Source organism: Helobdella robusta (assembly GCF_000326865.2).
Source record: "Helobdella robusta unplaced genomic scaffold HELROscaffold_13, whole genome shotgun sequence".
NCBI lineage: Eukaryota > Metazoa > Annelida > Clitellata > Rhynchobdellida > Glossiphoniidae > Helobdella > Helobdella robusta.
Window position 1 is genome coordinate 3323775 of NW_008703718.1, and position 22088 is coordinate 3345862.

Consider the following 22088-nt stretch of genomic DNA (forward strand, 5'->3'; position numbering starts at 1 on the left):
TTTCATTTGTATTCATCTATAGACATACACACATAGTATCTGTATATGTTTGCTTGTGTTTTTCTGTCAGTTTTTTCTAGTACATTCTAGTTCTTTATTGGATTCGTTTCCATGTGTTAGTCAGATTAAAATGAGACACAACAACAACTCAATAACACAACAACGCAACGACAGGTGTTCTTCTTGTGTGTTGCACCCTGCTGCAGTTTAACAAACTCGTTTAATCCAAGTTAACTTTTATGTTTCTGTTTATTCATTTCATCTCAAATGTTAAATTTAAGTGGTTCCGTTATATTTTATTGTTTTTTGTTTTCAAAAATTGGGTGGAAATGTAGATTATTTTTGACTATAACGATAATAATAATGATGGCAATGATGATGATGATGATGATGATAACGATGATGAGGACGACGACGATGATGACGATGATGATGGTGGTGGGGACTTATTGTAAGTAATAGTAATCATCCAGCTATTATTATTTCGGTGGCTGATGATGATGTTGATGATGATTAAAAGCAGAACAGCAGATAGATGCTTAATTAATTTGCTTAATGTAGTTTTTAAATTTTTATTTTTTTTAGCGCAACTGTTTCAAAAATATAACTGATGATTTTTCAATCAATCATAAAAATGTCTTGAAAAGTTGATTGAAGAAAATATATTTCTTTAATATATGCTGTCATTTTAATAACTGGAGAATGTTCATTTCCTGGATTTTGATTTTTTCCACATTCTGAATGTTAAGGCTTAATATGGCGATTAAAATATTAAACAAAATGACATTAATAAATTGCTTATATTGATTGTATTGATTAACTTAATCATTTTAATAAGGGTTGATTAGGTAATGCTTTTTAATTTATTCATCTTTTATGATTATATTAGCATCACAGATTAGTATTGCATTGCCAAGTGTCTTATAATTGTGGGAAATATTTGAGCATTATTATCTTAAGTAATTTCCATCCAAACGTCATAATTACCTGTAATTAGTTATCATAGTTCATTCATTCAATCATTCATTCATTCGTTCATTCATCCATTCATTCATCCATTCATTCATTGCTAAAGTGTTTAATTGAGACTACAAACAACACCACACATAAGTAATTTATTATAATATTAATAACCTAGGATTTCTGTCATTCTTGGATGCATTTTTGTTGTGCTTTGTCTTTCATCTAGGTGTTTTTGCTGTAGAAGATTGATGATGGTGATCTTGATGATGATGGTGTTGATGAAGATGATGTGAGGAGGGTGGTATATATAATGATGATGTTGATGATTGTATAAATTCTGCTAGGTATCCAGTTTTTCAACAATATTATTTGGACTGATTATTTTTGCAATAACCTTATAAACTCTGCTATATCATCGTTCTATGCTATCTATTGCGATAGAAATGTGAAATGAATCAATTTTAAAACTAATTAACTCTGGTCCTTGATTGGATTGATGAGCTTCACAGATTAATACTCTACTTATTGCATTTGACATTTTATTTTATTTCATTATTATATTTTATTTGAACTGCCATTTCCATTGATTTTATTGCTGAATTAAAGATTGTTCCCATCATCATTATTATTATTATTCTTGCCAGACATGCATTTCTGTTTTTGATTTCATAATAATAACTAGAAATTAATTCTGGTTCGATGAAACGTTTTGGTTTAATTAAACAAACCCAGCAGTGTTTGCGCCGCAAGGATTATAATGGTATAATTGATTGATGAGTTAATTGATTAATTTATACGAAAGTGATTGTTAGATGTCTTACCTATTAAAAAGCATTGAGATTACAATAGCTTGATTAACCTGAAATAATATGTTTACTTAATGAGATAGTAAGTAGTACTCTGTTTAGTCTAGCTAGGTATTTGGGTTGTACAGTTATGTAGATTAACTTTTGATATTATTTATTTTATAAATTTCATTCTAGTTTTTCGCATTTTTGTTAAATTTTTTGAAATTATTAAAAATTCTATAAACTAACGTGTCACATGATGATTGAAAAAGTAAAAATCTAATGACATGGAATGAAATAATATAGTATGGACAACTTAATTTATTTTTTCAATTTACTTTTTCATATATATTATAGTTGATTATTTGTCTAATCTAATCCAATATAATCTTTATTCAAACATTTCAATTTTTTTTAGTTATTGTTATTGGTTTTTTTGGTCACCCACACTCAGGCTCAGATGTTAAGTACTACTTACCAATGGATGAGGTGAGAATGAACAGGCTGGTGAATTCGGAAGGTCTCGATTCAGTCGTGTATGGCGTGCCCGTGCTGGGTCGCGGAATTAACAACTCAGCCCTTGAACTCAACGGACTGGAGAATTATCTCAAAGTTGCCGGTCCTAGCCATCGTCTTGAGTGTCTGGGTGATCTAACTCTATGCTCCACTGGTTTGTTTTCAATGGTTTTTAGGTTTGGCTGTTTTAGTAGTCGTGAAGTACATTTTACTGGGACAACATTTGATATAAATAGGTCCAAGATATATATCGGTACACAGTACAAATCTAGTGATGATAAAGATGGTTGTGGTGATGTTTAGAATATGAGTAACATATTTTTGGGTTGAGTATTTTTTTGACTTCACTTTCACGAGTACAGTCTAAAATTTTAGTTTTATATTTTTTACAGTAAATTGATAGATGTGAAACAGTGTTTTTAATTTACTGTTGTTTTCAAATGCTTTATAAATGCATTTGTATTTAACTGCCATGGCATCTTATCAGAGTTGTTTGCGTGAAAAAGCTAATGGAAATCTCAACTGTGGTTTTACGTTGTATAAATTTTCATAGCATATGCAAACTTAATTTTTGTATAAAATTCAAGCGATAAACCGGTCATGCTAAATGAAAGTTATTCACGTGAAAAAAAATATTAGAAATAAATTTTATTTTACAAATCATACTCAAGACAATTTTTCACTGACATTTCTAAAATTTTGCTGCTTTAAAATTATTTTAAAATTAAAACAACATTCTGTTTGACTCTCACAAAATGCAGGTTACACCATAGCTTTCTGGATGAACATTTCCCACCCAATATCCAATGGGGAACATGTGTACCTGTCAAACGGAGGGCATAGAGGTGACAATCACGGAGTTTCCATGTCCTACAACAAGGGTTATCTCAAGTTAAAGTTCAAGAACAAATATGGACGAGAATGGAACGTTGGTACCAATGGAATTCTTCCTGGACAGTGGTATCACATAGCAGCCACATGGAAAGCAAATGAAACTCTCTTCTTATACGTGAATGGAGAACTGGTTGAAAGGTCTTCAAAGTACAACACTGTGCCTGCTGGAGATAAAACAACATTCAATGATTTCGTCATCGGCAGAGTCAATGATGCTACAGGAATCCTTGCAGCTAGGAAGATTTGGGTGGATGAGTTTTATTTCTGGAACAAATTTCGAAATGAAAATGAAATAAGAGAAGATGGACCCATATTTTTGTTGAAAATTCCACGTGATGCTCATATTACTATTCCCGGGCAACAGACTCCAGTTGAACCTGGTCATATTGGTAAAGAATTGCTGTTGAATGGAAAAGATTTATGCATTAAAGTCGGTGAACAAGGTAACTCTTGTTTTGGAGACATTCACAGGTGTTTGTATGGAGTGACAGCTGCCTTGTGGGTCAAATGGCCTGGAAATTCTGTTAAAAATGGTTATGTGCTGGATACTGGTCGCAAAGGATTGAAAGTTTATGTAGAGAATGGAAAACTTTTTGCTCAGGCTGGTTCAGGTACCCTGAACTAGTTTTTTTTATTCTTATTAATTTTTTTCAAACAATTTTTAATATAACCCACCTTTTTTTACATGTTTCTTTCTATTCATATTGAGATATTGTGGTTGGACTAATTTTGAGAACTATTTAATAATATTGCAAAGATGATAAAGTGTGGAAAGCAAATTGGGACCAGCCACTGCAGAATGATCAATGGTACTTTATAGAAACTACATGGTTTGTTAAAGATGGCCTCAGTATGTACGTGGATCAAAAAATAGTTGCAGAATCAAGAAACAGTGTAGTTGAACAATCTCTTATACTATACTATACTACAAGTCATTTGTGTGTCGGTAGATCTGGTAAAGATAACCCAGCTGGAACATACAGCGACATTGTGGTTGATGACATTGAATTTTGGAATGGTGACAGAGATAGACTAATAAAGTTGGATTTCATCAGCAGAGGTATGTATTTATTTTTAAAAATTCCAATTCTTTATTTTGTAATGTTGTATATTTTATTTTTGAAAAATCTTTGAAAAAAAGATTATGCACTTATGTATTTTTGATGGAATTATTATTTTATTCATTATGGCTATGTTATTTATTTTCAATTTATTTTTATATTATTTCAGTTGTTTTCACCATCGTTATCGTCGTCGTCGTCATCATCGTGGTCATCATGATCGTGATCATCCTCATCACTATCACCATCAGCATCCTCATCATCATTCACAGATCCTCCAACTAAGCACGTGGTTTATTTTGGCGCCACTGGCAAATCGCCATCGAAGACACCGACTTTAAAAGCCGAGCCGTTTAATTCACCTCGCATTGTAGCACATGACCAGTATCCAAGATTCAAAGGGTACATGCAGTTGGATGGGTCAAACTTTGTCTCACTTGGAACACACGGGTTCACCTGCTTAGGTTAGCTACTCCAACTTACTTCTTATGTTAATTAATTCTAGCTTCTATAATTAATTGCATTATTAAAATTTATCAATGATGGTAATAATATTTAATACATATAAAGTACAAACTGTGATTTATAAATTTAGAGTGATGTTATTGTGAGCGCTGTGTAATATTTTTTCATTTGTCAAACGTCGCATTATAGTTATATGAATAAATTGTTCTTCGTTATGGTAAAATTTCATGCAAGGATTTTTAAATAATGAATTTATTAACATTTTATTACCGAAATTTGAGTTATCTGAAATGACATAATAACAAAAACAACAACAACAGCAATAATAATAATAATAATAATAATAACAAGAACACCAACAGTTAATATAAATAATAATGTTAATAACAAAATAACTATGATACCTGTTGGCAGGCAATTTGGACCACTGCAGACACGGAATGTTGATGGGAGCCTGGATAAAACCGAAGCGCATGGAAAGTGGCATGGATTATTTTAGCACTGGAAGGTCTTCTATACTTCTAATTTTTTCCAATTCATAAAATTTAAATAAAAATATTTTTTAAACGTAATGTTTTGGTTGAATACGTTATACGAATAAATAGGTTCATTACATTATGTTGTAACTTTTTTATGTAGTTTCATTGGTATGTTAATCTTCATTGGCGTCGTCATCATTTTCGTCATCACCACCGCCATACAGCAATGGGATAAAGATGAAGGTGATAGAGAATGGCCAGGTGGAAGTGGTGGCCAGAACGACAAGCAACGAATGGACGGTGAATACGGATCTCATCAAACCTGACAAGTGGCAGTTTGTAGAAGTTGCATGGGATCCAACAACTGGATTGCAGCTGTACGTGGATAACCAACTGGTGTCTAAATCTAATAATCCCATCCCGAGAACCACGATGGATGACGTGAATCCTGATAGACATCGCTTCTACGTTGGTAGAGGTGATGGCACTCGAACTCGAGCCACGTACGGAGTTTTTGATGTCGGAGATATGGAGTACTGGTACGACAGCAGAGACCATTTGCTGGCATTCAAGCATCTGCAACGAGGTTTGATTTTGAAATGAAAAATAATTTCTTATTGTTTGTTTTAATCCTTGATTTGTATATGCAATCAGTATTTTGTTCATTCTTCTAAGAATTTTTCTAATTCTACTAGTTTTTTTTTAAATGATGCATTTGATAAAGAGAAAGTTTAAACGAATCGAAATGAACCTCACAATGGTAGGTCGACCTGAAAGTTTGAAGATCACAATGGACAAAATGGAGCAAAATTACCTACTGCACGATAAATTGAACATACGAGCCACTGGAGAGCCACAAGTTGTTCAGGGCAGACTGGATGGGGCAGTACATTTTGATTCCGTTCACCAGAGTTTGAAGGCTGATCGTCTTGATGATTGTTTCGGTGATTTGAACAAGTGCCACCATGGATTCACCGGTTCATTCTTTTTAAACCGCAAGCATCCTGACAGTAAGTTGCATCTTCATCAACAAATTCTATTAACGAATTTATTCTATTCAATTCAAACTACTATCCTTAAAAAGACTTAGTGACCCATTTTTATTGATCATAGAAACGACATACTTCTCTAATGGCGGAGGAGTTACTGTGCAGTCTTTGGGAGAGAACATGAAAGTGATGATAGAAAATGCCAACAAAACGTGGTCCGTGGAGTCTCCCAAACTTGAAAATAATGTTTGGAACTTCTTTGAGTTTACTTGGCACGCTGACAAAAGTCTTAAAGTTAGATTCTTTCTGTTGAATACTATTTCAATTCGTCTTCTCCCCATTAAAAGATTAATAAAATGATTTCGTAGCTTTACATAAATGGAACGTTGGTGGCTGAAAATAAAAGTCCCAAGTCGGCACCGAATCAAGATGTACAGAGAGGTGAGTTTCAGATTGGGACTACAGCAGCTAATGCTGCTCAGCCAGATTTTATGATTGATCATTTGGAATTGTGGAAGAGTTATAGAAATTATTTGACAACATTCAACTATCTTCTCAGAGGTTATTTATTTTTTGTTGTTGTCGTTGGTTTATTTATATTGTTTTTTTATGTACGTTTCTTTTTCTGTTTAAATATCACTGGTGTGTTAAAACGGCTGGGCAGCTAGATCAGACAGTAGGAGTGCTGTCTTTTCATTGTTACTGCTATCACCTGGTCAAAATACTATTTATCAAAACCTAAGGATTGTTGTATGCCTAGCCTAGCATTGTGCTACAATGCTCAGCTTGTGCGTTCTCTACATGCAGATATATGTACTGTACATACATCCTTGTGATGCAAAAGTTTTATTGAAATCAAGTTGGTAATTATATGTAAGCAACTGTATATATGATAACAAACAAACAAAAGAATATTTAATGGATTTATCGTATTTTGTATCCTTTGTTGTTGTCAGGTTTCAGAATGTTGTTTCTTCTGAATTTCACAGGTCCAGTTGAATCAAACTTATTTGGTTTCAAAGAAATCAGCAAATTCAAAACCCAGCCACTGACAAACAAGCACATGCAAATGCACAATGGCGCTCAATCAGTTGCTGGGAAGTTTGGCAAAGGGATCTTGCTCGCTGGTAACGGGGAGTATGTTACGTTTGGAGATTTGAAGTCGACTTGCCTGGGTGATCTTCAAAAATGTGATCATGGCCTAATGATGAGTTTCTATTTCAATCCAAATATCACTGGCAAGACGGAAGATGCTTATTATGTATCATCTGGAGGATATTCATTCTTCTCAAGAGAAGATGACGTAAAGATCTTTTGTTTTAAATTATTTAACAAAAATTTTTCAGCTAAAAGTTTTTTTATTTGAAATGCCTAATTTTTGCCTTTATAGTTGATTAACTTATTGCAAAATTTTTCATAAAAGCTAAAACACTTGTTTCATCAGTTCGTAGCTCGTTTCCAACTGCCTGATAGGACGTGGGAGGTGAAGACGAACAAGATAACTCCCAATGTTTGGCAGAAAGTGGACATAAGTTGGCAGCCTGATACAGGCATACATCTGTACAAAGATGGTGTTCTTATTCCGTCAAACAACAAACCAGTCACTGGTCAGAAGAATAAACCTGTCACAGACGGTGCTTTGTATTTAGGTGAATATCTTTAAACATCTGCTTTTCTCGCTGTTTCTGTTATGTTCTATTTTTTTTATTCTTTTTTACATTTTGTGATGATCAGATTTTACTTTCGTTATGTTATTCTTCTGTTTTTTGAAAAAAATTGTTTCGTTTTCTTTTCTTTGACTGAAACAAAGAATTTTAATGTCAAGCAATATATATTCATGGCATTTCAAAAAGTAATTGAAAACTAAAAAATAATTGCCATGGCCATGCAGGTCGACCAACGGCTGATATAACAAGCAAATCAGAATATGGATCGGCTAGGATCGATGAGTTTGAGATCCACAGCGCCAACAGGAATCACATGATCACATTCAATCTACTCGAAAATGGTATCTTCCAACTCAAAATGATCCTTTAGTTTTATGCCATTTTTTTTATATGATCGGTGATAAACATTTGGTTAAACTATTTTAAAACTAAATTAAAAGAGCGATACCTTTTGATGCAACTAAAGATATAGTTCAATGTTTTTTCTATTTGAACATTGTACCTACATTCGTGACGCATATGTACAAACAACCGCAGACTCGCCTAGTGGCTCCACAACGGTTCAGCCTGTCTGGCCAACTGACGATAGCTACCGGTTTCACTTCGATGGACATAATTGGTTTTACTTTGACGGTAGAGAACTCAATCCAAATTATTTGGATAAGAGCAATAATGAAACTCTTAGACTTAGGTTGGTCCGTATTTTATTTTGCCTTATTTTAATCATTTTTAGTCTTTTTTTTAGCATGAAGCCATGAATTAATTTATTATAATAAGATATTACAAATAAATACAAATTTATAACAATTGCGATTTGTCAATGATTGGATTAAATTAGTTGTAATATATATATAACAAATGTTAGATTTGTTGAAGTTACACAAAACGAATGAATGTATCTTCAATAAATGTGTAGATTCAGAACTGAGCAGCCGAATGGTTTGATATGGTACAACGGAGTTCCTGACAAGAACATGCACCTTACGTTAAAGGTCCTCATTTATTTCATTGCCATTGCTCATTAGTTAGAATTAATATCAACTTGGTTTCTTCATTGTTCAATTATTTTCTCATTCAAAAGTTTGTACGTTCATAGTTTGATTCCAGTTTGTTAAACACTTTTTATTTTCCGTTGTCGGAAACGGATAAATGATATTTTGAATGATAATTTAACATATTGACAACATAATAAAAATTATGATAAAATAATACTATTAATAATTATTGTTATTGAAATTTAGGATGGTATTCTATACTTGATAATGAAAGATGGCGAGAGCCAGGATGTCTTCAAAATCCCAGATTACAGATTTGATGATAACAAATGGCATGACATCATCATCAACCAGCATAATAATGAGGTTTGTTGCTGAATTTTCATTGGTTGGATTTGTTTCTAATAGATCGGCCAGTTGATGATCGCCTTGGTTTCATTGGTCAATTGGTAATTGATTAGTTTGTGATAGGTTAGTTTATTGCTGAATGATTGATTATTGGTTAGTTGATGGCTGAGAGATTGATTTAATGACAGTGTTGATATTTTCTTTTCTAAAAATACGTTAAACTGGTGAAATCAACGTAAACATGTTACCTTTCACTAAACTGGCCAACTTGATTTCACGTGCAGATCTCAATGCTTGTTGACCACCAGAGCTTCCGTCACTACACGGACAAAAATGTGAAGATGATTCGCCCAAGCGATATCTACATCGGTGGATCTGAAAGCCCAGGCACGCACACCAACAAACACATCAACAACAATTTCAAAGGATATATCTCACAAGTAAGCTATCAGTTTTTTTTATAGTTTTGTTTTGTTGTATTAATTTTTTAAAGATTTTTCGGTATAAATAACTAAATTTTAGACTACTGATTTTTTCATTGTTTAATTAGTGTTGATATGCATTACATATTGATGTTAATATTTAATGCTTGGCGCATTCTAACTTTGTTGGCCCTAAAACTCGTATGTTTTTTTTTAATGAAAATATCTTTTATTCGTGAGTGATGTCAGATCAATTATAATATAAACATCCAATTTCAAAATTGCAGGCCATCTTGACGGGTGACAACTACCCCTACCCAATTGACTTCTTCCAGCAATATCTCAACAAAGTGACGTACATAAAAAACCACAATCACGTGACGTTCATCAACTCAACTTACGACGAGTACACCAACATCATTGATGTTCCTTCAGAGGACGATAGACCAGTTACATTCACCAATCAGAAAACGTATCTATATTTACCTAAGTGGGAAAACCCAAAGTCGCTTGAGTTTCATTTTAAAACTAGGAATCCTAATGGATTGATTTTATTTCAGGAGGGATATCCTAAAAGTTTTAGGTTGTTTATATTTTGTTTAATGATTGTGGGATGTTAAAATACATTTTATTTTTATTTTATTTAATTGGATTATGAATGGATGATGAATGAAGATGATGTAAAAAAAATTGTTATGAACAACTTTAATTTATTCACTATCTTTTTAAGTAACTCGCTTGCAGCATCTCATTTAACTCTAATTTGCTGATTTTAAAGTTTTTTTTTTATTTCATTTAAATTATTGGTTGCTACACTATATGATGTTTGCTTGAATAACTTAAAATTACAGTATTGAACTGTACGATGGCGTTCCATACGTGAACTACGGCCAAGAGAAGTACACGTTCGATAGACCAGCGGCCATAACGAGATACAATGACAACAAGGCGCACAAGATCAGAGTTGAGTTCGACGATGACAACAAACTCAACCTCTACCTGGACAATAGGAAGAAAATCTCTGATCTGCCTACAGGAGATGAAAAGTCGAATGCATTCGATGGGTACATGTTCGTTGGTGGAGTGGACCAGAGAAATAGACTACCGTGGCAGATCTGGAACAAAAATGACAACAACTACACTGGCTGCCTCTGGGGATTCAGACTGAATGGACCGAACCCTGTTGATTTATCGCAACCTTTGTATAGGGTGACTGTCGATGGAATTCTGTCTGGCTGCCAAACTTTTGAACTGGAATGCAAAGTATCCCACTGTGAGAATGGAGCTTGTCTTGATACGTGGAATGGCTACAAGTGTGATTGTTCCAACACCCACTTCTCTGGAGACCACTGCGAAAGATGTCAGCAGCATACAGTTTTATATTTTGTAAAAATTACTCAGTTTTTTCAATTGTGGCTGTTTTTAATGTATTTTTTATAACATTAAAATCTAAACATTCTCTGGTGTGCCATTTTTTATTTTGGCATAATCTGTTCAGCTAACAATTTAATTTTCATTAAAATTAATTCCAGTTGCACCAATAGGCTCGTTTGGTAGTAACGATCACATCAAGCTGAACTATCATGACACGTTGAAATCTCACATGAACGACTTTTCACTGAGGTTCAAGACGGACAAGAGTGATGGTCTGCTGTTTGAGACTGTCAATAAGCACAATGACCAATACATCAAGATGTTCCTGGAGGATGGCGAGGCCAGAGTTGATACGTACCTTGGCGGGAAAAAAACAGTAAGTGTTTTTTTTACAATGTTTCAATTTTTTTTTCTTTCTTAAAAATTTAAATTATTGTCATCTGCAAAATGCTTTTATGGTGTTCATATATAGAAAAATTAAATGTTTTTAGTAGGTTTTAAAGGTGATCATATTTTTAGAGCTCGCTATTTTTAAATTATTCAACAATATTCAAGTTTATTAAAACCTCTTCTAGATTTTCTCAATCGTTTGTAACGATTTGCTGCACGACAACCAATGGCACACTGCTACAGTAAAAAGGAGAGCCAATCATCTGGAAGTTTCCGTAGAAGATTGTGAAACGAAAATCATAAAGTTGCCTGGGTCAGGTTATAACCTTGAGATTGATTCGATCCACATTGGCAGGGAATCTGACTACATGGCTTCTACCATACATCCGTTCAATGGGGAAATGCAGAACATCATCATTGATGATGTAAACGTTCTTGATTCCATCTCTTCCAACACCAAGATCACCAACGTCGACATCGACTCCACACTCGTCATAAGGTCATCAGATCTGGATCTCATCAACCCCGTCACGTTCAGAAAGCATTCTGAATCATTCCTACATGTGAACCCTCCAATGCTTGTATGTTCCATTGATCACCCCTTTATACCATCTCTTCGTTATCGTTGTTCAGCATTATTTTACATTTATTATCTTTTATTTTCTTGTCATTTAACTTTTTCTATTCTTAAATCATTTGGTGTTTCACTTTTTTGTCACTTTTGATATTATTTATAAAGTAACTAATGCTTGTTAACCAGATTCCAGACCAACAATCTCTGGACTTCAACTTCAAGACCTCGGATGCAAATGGTCTCATCCTTTTTGCCGACGGTTCAACAGATCGACTCATCTTTGAACTTGTTGATGGTCGTTTCAGAACGTCATTGAATGATCATTCCTCTGAATCGAAAAAAACTTACTCCGATCAAAAGACTCATCGTGTTAAAGTTACTCCTGTCAATGGCTATCTAACAGTCACCATCGATTACGAGCGACAGGATAGTAATCAATTATTTTTGAATAATGTGAACGGTTTGAATGCGAACAACGTACTGTATGTTGGTGGTGTGCCTAAAAACTTTGCCCTGCCTGATATCGTGAAGTCAAAGAATAAAGGATACACCGGCTGCATCAGCTCCTTCTCTCTCAATGAAAATTACTTTGACTTGATGAAGAACTCCAAAGAACCTTCCAGCTACGTTACTGCTGGATGCACTGGTTTGTTTTCTTTTTTATTCCATCTAACATGTTAATGAAAGTAGTTAACATGAATTTATTTTAAACGGAATGGAATTAAAATAATCAGACACGAGCACCTTCTGCTCTCCACAAACATGTCAACATCGGGGGGTGTGCACGGAAACAGAGGATAATTTCCATTGTAACTGTGCTCAAACTTCATTCGTTGGTCACTACTGTGAAGCTGGTATGTTTAATATACATGCAAACACTTATACACAACGTTAATATGGACTCAGACTCAAATGTCTACTTTGTAAACATATGCTTATATTCAGTAGCTGAAGCTGTTGTTTTTCTGTCACGGGGGTCTTAGCGTATATTTTTATATCTTTTTGTACAACATATTTGTTGACTTTACGTTTTGTTTAAAAAATTCTGCAGAATATATAAGATTGTGTCTCTCTCAACTTTGTAGATTCATTTAACATGCACTCGCCAAAATTGTATACATTGTATGCTTGTATACACTTTACTCGCATAGAATCAGAGGGATACAGATTCGGCGCAAATGGCAAACCTGGGATTGTAGTGTACAAAATAGCTCCTGCTGCTACAACTGAAAAGGATGAACTGGCATTTGGCTTTATGACATGGAAGGAGAACGGGACAATTGTGAGAATGGATGGTACCAAAGATGATTTCATACATGCCAAACTTGTTAGTTTCACGTTTTTATCTATTTTCTTTTGGTCCTGCTTACATATATTGTTTTATTTCAACAGCGTTCCATTTTGATTATTACGTTTATTTGCGTGACTCATTCATTTAACTGTTCAGTGATCTGCTAAATGCTATATCATATCAAACAAAAAATAAAAACGTGAAACAGATCAATTTTAAAGGTCACTGTCTCCTCCTTTGTATCGACGACACAAAAGTACACACACACATACCAGCGCACACACACACGCACGCACAGAGCATGACACCACTCATCACACACACATTGCACATGCAATCGAACAGGGCTTCTGCAATGTAGGACCTGGTTGTTTTAACCATTACGACACCACTCTGTTTTCATTTTTATTCTGATTACAAGAAGCACATTTTTAATGAAGAAAATTTAGCGATTTTAACAATAATAATTAGGAAAACGGGAATATGGTATTTGCGTACGACATCGGTGAGGGTGAGAACAAAGTCGTGGAAAGTAGGAAGACATTGAATGATGGTAGATACCACTATGCTTCATTTGTCAGGAATGGTGGATCTGCCGTGGTCAGGGTTGACCAGATGCCCGCCAGGAAAGTTCAAGGTTCAATATTTTATTAGATTTTCTTTAACTTTCGTGACATAGAGTTTTAATGCATTGTTGTTATGTTCTTTATTGTCATTTTTAGAAAACAAAAGTAGAATTACATCTAGTGTATAAAACTGGAAATTAGTTAAATTTCGACTTCTTCTTTCTTTCTCGTGCCTTATCCTTTCGGGACATTGGTGACCATAATTTTCAAGCCTCTTCTTTCATTTTCAAAAACCAGTGTGGAAACAATTGTTTGCAGTTTTTCCATCGAATCCACTATAATAGCTGTATCATCAGCATATCTTACATTGTTTTTATTCACGCCTCCATTGGCTATTCCAGGTAGATCTTCTATCTTTCTCATGTTGATCTCACTATATAAGAAAATAAGCCAATAAAATCAAATTATAAAATGAACAGGATTGAACATACATAAATATTTAAGCTAATTATAATAATAATGAAAGATTGAAAAAATGGATAATTAAGCACTAATTTATAATACAATATACCTACATACAATTTAAACTACGAAAATAAAAGTACATAAAATAATATTAATAATATTGTTTTTTAATAACTTCCTAAAATCTAATATTTAAGAACTCTAAGATTCTATAAGATTAAACAGAATAAAATAAGTTAATAAATGAATTTTAATAATAAGTCAATTTGTGTTTGTTTTTGTGTGTGTCCAAATTTTGACTAAATTCGCTCAATGTTGTATACAAAATAATATTGCCCGTCTTATTTGTCTTCATGGTCGGTATTTATATCAAACTAATTTTTCAAATTAATTATTTAATTTATAGCGAAAGTAAAATATTTTAAAATACGAAATTAAGGAAAACATTAGAACGGGTATATTTCTAAGTTACGTAGCTGCATTTAAAATGGATTGTCTTACTGTTTTGTAGGTGGTAGCACGGGTGCATTTGATAACATGAATGTGGTGAAAGTTGGTGGAGACTTGGATGAGAGTCGAAACATCATACATCCATTCAATGGCATCATTGCTGGTATGATGAATCTATCAAAGTTCTTTTTTAATTTTTTTAAATTAACTTTTTTATTTATTCCGATTTATTTTTATATGTTTTTAGAAAATTTTTAAAGTTTGTTTACAAATAAATATTCAATAAATGGAAGTAGTAATTTTGGATTTTCAGCGGTTAGTTTCTGGTTTACCAGCTTAAAAATCATTATAAACCATTTATCACTTAAATGATTGAATTTGCAACTTCTGTTACAAATTACCAGGTGTTCATTTGAACTCTCAACATCTGATCGCTGATGGCTTAAGTGGTAAGCAGAAGTTCAACTCAAAGGGAAGTTTCTACCAGGCAAGTCATCCCTTCAGACTGGAACATTCGTAAGTTAATGCTCTACCCTAATTGTTTTTATGCTTTTCTCTTTGCATCGCTATTTTTATATTTTTTTAAATGGCGTTCCCTGCGGTCTGCATTATTTTCATTTGTATTTGTGGTTTTGTATTATTTTCCTCTAATCTCTCTCCATTCCATTCATTTTATTTATACCTTGCACGTTCTACCAGTCTCTGGCTGTGTCGGGGTTGGTTTGATTTCTGTAAAGAATTATAAAAAATATATAATTATGGATCAAGTTACTTTGGTCGATTAGGACAAATTGAATGTTGGCACAAAATCCTAAGCAATGATGAAATAATAAATAATGCAGGTCGACAGATGAATCAGATGAGGAAACGATAAAGGAGGATGATTGGCACGGTGGAGGTGCAAGTTGGGGGGACGACGATGATGCTCAAACGGGGCAACTGCAAGGTGGACCGCCTGGTGCTGGCGTTTTCACCGATGGGCCGAGAGCTGCTGCAATTGCCGGAGCCATGTTAGGCGTTCTGCTTCTTTTAAGTTCCATCATGTGGGCGGTGTACAAGTTCAAGCCGGGTCTCATGACAGGAGCTTATTCGAAGATCAACACTAACGAACCAGGCGGTATTGTTGGAGCTGGTGCAGGCGCTGATTCTGACGTCATGGGGTCGTACAAGATCCACGATTGTGCAAGTTCAGGCCCGTTCACCTCAAAAGTTGGTGCAATGCTGAACGAATCCGAACAGACCACTGCCAACTCAGGTGCCGTGCATTTCAGTAACGCATCTGCCGTAGATGGTTCTGTGCATTTCACGAATACTGGTGCTCAGATGGGATACAACACTGGAGGCCTAACAATGCAGTCACAAGTTGGAGCTGGAATGAATATTTATGACACAGCTGGCTCCTTCAACACCATGCAGCAAACTTCAAACGTTAATTACGACAGTAACTATAGCGGCAACGTCGCATTCAATGCAGCAAATGCGAACGCCACGTTCGGCAGGCAGGTCAGCCCTCCTCCTTTTATTTTTCCTGATGGTGGTCAGTATCAAATGAGAAACATGGCTCTCAACCAATCGACACTGTACAACCAGCAAGAAGTTGTTCAGCAGCAGTACATAACTCAGCAACAACAAAGTCTACTTCCCCCACCACCACAACAACATTACTCAACCAGTTCATCTAATGTCTTCCAACAACAAGGTCTTCCCAATCTGATGTCCAACGAGGAGGTTCGAGTGGACTGCGTCCAACTGACGACCAACGGAAGATACGTGGTCACTGGATCCATTCAGGGGCCTCCTCAAGTTTGGGACATGAAGGTTGTTACTGCATTTTATTGCATATTTTAGCAATTCTTTTTTAATTATTCAGAAAATTTGTTAACCCTTTTTAACTTTTAAATCTAATATTTTCATTTATAGTTTAGTCTACATTTTTATTGTTATTTATTGGCGGTATTCAATAAAAAACAAAGAAAAAATTATTAAATATTCTTGAATTTTTTCATTCTAATTTGAATTAAATGCATTCTCGCGGTTTTAGCAAGATAATTACATACTTTCATTTTAAAACTACATTCAAACTTTCCATCTATTCATTCGATCATCTATTCATCTATCTTTCATTAATTCATACATTTATTCATCTATTTATCCATTCATCCATCTTCTTATCCATCCATCTACTTTCCATTCATTCATTCATTCATCCATTCATTCATTAATTCATATATCCACTTATCTAGTCTGGAGAGTTGATTCGTGTAATGCAAGGAGATGACCTCAACTCAACTGACCTTCACCTTGCAAATGGGGACTCTTATTTGGTTGGTCAGGTGGCCGACCAATCACAGGCCCCCTACACGAGGACCAACACTTACACGCCCGTCCCCCATGCTACCAGCTACAGAAAACTTCAGGTTCGTTTGCGTTTTTCAAATTTTTACTACGTTTGTTCCATTTCAAACAATTCAACTATTGTGTTTTGCTTCCAATTTGCAATGAAAAAAGTTAGAATTATTTACAGGCCGTTAGATGCTCATTGTGTTTTTTACTATTAAATTTGTTTAGATTTGGGATTTTAATTCCGGCAAACCTCTTGAGATGAAGAGCAATGAGTTCTGCACAGCCAGCTGCATGATGAACGATGGCGAACGAATGATCATAGGCAGGACGGAGAAGTTAGGCCAGGGTACGACCGTTGTAATCTGGGATATTCTGGCTAACGAGCCCATCAGACATATCTTCTGGCCCGGTTTTGTTGGATCCTTTGATGACCCTCTCACCTATATCAATCTCTCAAAAGATAACAGGCTTGTGTTATTAACTTGATGATTTTTAATTAATCAATTTGTTGTCTGCGTTAATTATTGATTGTAAAATAAATTAGAACATTTTTATCATAATTTTCCTCCCTTTTCCACCACCAGCCAATCAAATCATTGAACCAAAATATCCCATTCCAGATACATAATAGCTGGAGCACAGAATTCATCAGACGGTACAGCTAACTACGTGATGTTTGACTTGACGACGACTGACTTTGATCGCATGCCTCCAAATGTCATCAGCATCAACGCAAATGTGGAAACAACAACTATTCTCGAGAATCAGGAAGCTGTTACTGGAACTAGATCTGGTATGTGCTGGCTCATATATGAATGCAGTAGTCAAACTTTTCTAAACATTTTATTACATATACGGCGTCATATTTTCAATATTTCCAAATCGTTAATTGCCAATTTTTCATTTTAAATGCTTTTTTCAACTCATCTCAAACATAACAGGTGACTTGGTGATTTGGAGCTTGAAAACTGGTAAGGCATTGAGGCAGTTAGCCGCATCGTCGGCCACAAATCTAGCTGAATCAGCTCACCAGGGTGAAGTGACGTGTGTGTGCCTGTCGAAGGATGGACAGTACTTGGTGTCCTCTTCAACTGATGGCTCTCTCAAAATATGGAACATGGAACAGGAGAAGTTGCAGAGGACTTTGATTGGACACCGAGATGAAGTTCGTTCACTCAACTTTTCATTTTCTCACTTCATTAACACTTTTGAAAGTTTAATTTCATAAAACCGTGTCATAAAGCCGTGTCAGCATCGTGCTGATTTTTTCATTTTTGAATAGTTTTCATTCTAATGAAAATTTTTCGTGACGACAAGGTTTGGTGCTGCACGATATCCAACGACAACGAGCTCGTGGTCTCTGGATCACGTGATCAGACGATCCGTCTGTGGAGGGTGGAGGACGGAGGGTTGATGGCCTCCATACAGACGGGCATCGACATCTTCAGAGTGATGCTCAGCAACAACAAGAAGACCGTCGTTGCCCTCGCTGACAAGTTCGGAGCCAGGAAGCTGGTAATGTTGCAAGTCGTGAGGACCAAGATTAAGAGCAGTGGGGGTGGTTCCAGAGCCACGTCACCTATGAGCACTTTGGCCGCTAGTGATGTCAATTATAGATTTTAAGAGGACTGTGTCTGTTTGGCTCTCTGTCTTTGCACCTGTCTGTATTGGTTTGCTTGTATTCGTATGGGTGTGTATATTGTCTGTATGTATGTGTGCAGGTGTTTTTGTCTATATGCTTGTGTGTTTAATTGTATATGTTTGTTACGCTTTGTATTGTTGTTGTAATTTCTCACAGGTGAATTGTATCATCTAAAGTTTTGGCTTTGAATAGTTGGATGTTGTTTTATATTGCGTGGTAGTCGAGATGGTTTGGAGATTTCATGATGGATTGTTTTGTATGTATCATTACAATTTATTTTAGAGACTTTTAAATTTCATAACTACGTTTTTTTCCTCAAAATTTAGATGTAATCCGATCATGGATGAAGTAGTTTTTTTGTTGCTTGAACTAATGTTTAAAGTCTTAGAATTTTGTAGAAGTTTTGTTGATCCTGTTTGGGTTTTTGTTTTGAAGCTTAGATCACACAATAATAGTGTTAGGTTATCTGTTTTATTTTTCTTATTCCTCTCCATATTATTACTGGTATTTTTTTTACAATCGTCCATGGATATATATAATATATATAATATTTTATCCATGCAATCGTCGTCACCATCGCATCTTGTTCGCTTTATTTGAATTCATACCGAGGTGCTTATTTAGATCACTTAAGGTATTTTAACAGTATAATTGATAGAGCCTGTTTTTGGTCAGTAGATGTTTATTTTTTTTTTACATGGCTCAACCTTGCTGTTTCAATTAACTAGTTGTCTCTATGCAATGGAGAACTTTTTCTTATTTCGATGTTAGAACTTTTTTTTATTTTGTTTAAGGGCTAATGCTAATGATAGTAGTTAATTCAAGAACATCCTTTTTGTTTAACATTTGTAGAAGATTTCGTAGAAATCAATATTTTTAAAAGAAATTAAAGGAAATTTTTTTCTTACCCTTCTATTTTTTTAACACATTGTTTTGAAATATTGTTAGATACACGTGTGCCTTTGTTATTTGATACCTACCATGTAGAGATTAAGTTATAATTAAATGTAACCTTGAAACTCCGCTTTTGTTCATTAATATTCAAAGTTTACAGTTGATTGTTTGATGATCTTAATAATAGGACATGATTACATTTTTTAAGTTTGTGACTTTAGAATTTGTAAATAGCATATAAATGAATAATTCTAATTGTGGAATTTTAAAAAATATTTTTATATTTTTTATTTAAGTTTTTTCTACTTGATGAAATAACACGTTTTTATTTGTCTCATGAAGTTTTTTTTCTAATTTTTTTGAACGTTGTTTTTTTAATTGTTTGCTTACCTATTTTTTTTTACATCAATTGCAAGTTGTATTAAAATAGCGAAAATGTGCATGATCGTAAATGTTTATCCCATTATTACCAAAACATTCTAATTTATTAACAAACAACTAAATATATTCTTCAATTATTCAATTAACCACACCTTAACGACGTTTTTGATTCGATCATTTGATGCCTTTTAAATATTCAATGTTGCGCTATACCAACAATCATCAAAATTCGTTTTCATCATTTGTATATAAAAATTGGTTTATAGATATTTAAATTCCTTATAATTTATTTTTATTGTGAGTCTCTTAACACAGCTTGCTGACGTTTAAATGATTTTCTCAATTAAACAGGTGAATAATTTTTTGTTGAGTTTTTAAACGTTCACGCAACACACTGTTACTATTGCTATGTGGTAACTATACGCAAAAACTCATTTGACATGAATACGCAAAGTAAGATATATGAATGAATCAATCATTAGTGATACGTTCTGTATCTACGCGTCGGTGACCGCCATTGCGTTAATGTTTGAAGTTAAGGGATGTGAAATAACACGTTTAGAATGTAAATAAGTACAAGATTATTTCGATTGCATGAAAGTTATTGAAAAAATTTGAAGTCATTTTCCAGCGGCTTCTCCTCTTGATCTTTGGCACTGGTATTGTTTCATTATAAACTTTACTAGAAGCAAGAGCTGCATGGCGTTGTATATGATTTATAATTTTGAAGGTTGCGTAGATACCTAGCAGTTACGGTTCGGGCATATACATACATGTATATCGGGTGATTGACAAGAGTCGTTAAATACAGCGTAGTGATGCAGATCAAGTGCTTAATTCAATGGTTCCGCACATATGTAGAAAGTATTTTGATCATGATATTATGATGAAATAATTGAGATGTGTGGTTTCATATTCAGACTAACTGTTGGCATATCTGATTTAGAAAATACTTTGACTAACTAATCAACAACTCTATAGGACGCATCGCCACTCAAGTAATTCACTTTTAATGTTTCCATGCATAAATCACCGCAAAATTGAATGGTATGACCGTATGTATATGGTGTCGCTTTGCTGAAAATCAATTTCTTCTCGTCGCTTGCGGCTGAAATTTTTCCAGCCGTAACGTCTTATTTCAATGCAAAATGTCGAAAATGCGATGATTCCATGACCTAGGCATTTGTAAATTCATTGTGGAAATATCTTGTCATGGTGTCGCTTAGATACGACAAATATATAAATGTTGTTGCCTGGTTATTAAAGTTAAACGATTCCTCTATTCTATTGTTAGAAATTACAAGGGAACGCAGTAAATATTGCGAAAATAAGGTTACTTTTATTTTATTATTTATTTTATATATATATATATTATTTATATTTATATATATTATATTTTATTTTATCTGCCCTGTTTTTTTTATTGTGAATGGATTGAATGAAGTGAATGTAAATTATTTTACTGTATTGGTTTTACAATTTTGAATAAATAAGTGTATCAATTGATTTTTTATTTTTTTAATGTAATAAATGCCTTTAAAATCTTAATTCAAAATAATTTTCTAATTTTTTAAAGGCATTAAAACAATGCTATCCAGCGAAGATATGATGGATTTGGGTCCATTTCTGCAGCACTATGTGATGCGAAATCCATTTATACAAGAAAGCTGTGACTGGCCAAAACGATATGATCCATATATGAATAGTAATAAAAAATCAACTATACACCCATTAGCTAGAAGATTTTATAACTACAGTGATACAGCTTCTAGATTTAGAATTGATGATAATATTTCTTTCAAATATTCTAGATTCAGTTCTAGAAGTCACAAAAAAGTATTTGAAGTTGTAAAGACAGAAAAAGATCCAGTAAATGAAAATATTTTTATCTTAGAAGATAACTTATCTGAATCTGATGTTGCAGCTGTGATAAATGGAGAAAACCATCAGCAAACAACAATTTGTGAGGTTCTGGGAAATGAGGTTCACAATGAAAATTGCTCTTTAGATGTGAAAACTGATAATGGCTCCTCAACTCTCCAAAACGTTTTAGACAAGCTACCAGACAATATACAAATTGATCATAGTGACACAGATGATAATGAAAATACAATCAATGCAAAAACCGGAT

General features: G+C 34.1%; 1 protein-coding gene across 1 annotated transcript; it reads left to right on the forward strand.

Moving 5' to 3' along the window:
* Positions 1-16352: 16352 nt before the first annotated feature.
* Positions 16353-19317, forward strand: HELRODRAFT_109714 (hypothetical protein). Its single transcript, XM_009014353.1, has 6 exons — positions 16353-16515; positions 16941-17114; positions 17266-17507; positions 17661-17833; positions 17982-18205; positions 18358-19317. The coding sequence occupies exons 1-6, from the start codon at positions 16411-16413 to the stop codon at positions 18661-18663; spliced, it is 1224 nt and encodes a 407-aa protein (XP_009012601.1). The 5' UTR covers positions 16353-16410; the 3' UTR covers positions 18664-19317.
* The last annotated feature ends 2771 nt before the right edge of the window (positions 19318-22088 follow it).

Excerpts from the sequence above, each read along its gene's own strand:
- HELRODRAFT_109714 (XM_009014353.1), top strand. The coding sequence starts at position 16,411 with ATGTCCAACGAGGAGGTTCGAGTGGACTGCGTCCAACTGACGACCAAC. Across the intron at positions 17,508-17,660 it reads AATCTCTCAAAAGATAACAG|ATACATAATAGCTGGAGCAC; the intron begins GCTTGTGTTATT and ends ATCCCATTCCAG. Across the intron at positions 17,834-17,981 it reads TGTTACTGGAACTAGATCTG|GTGACTTGGTGATTTGGAGC; the intron begins GTATGTGCTGGC and ends CAAACATAACAG.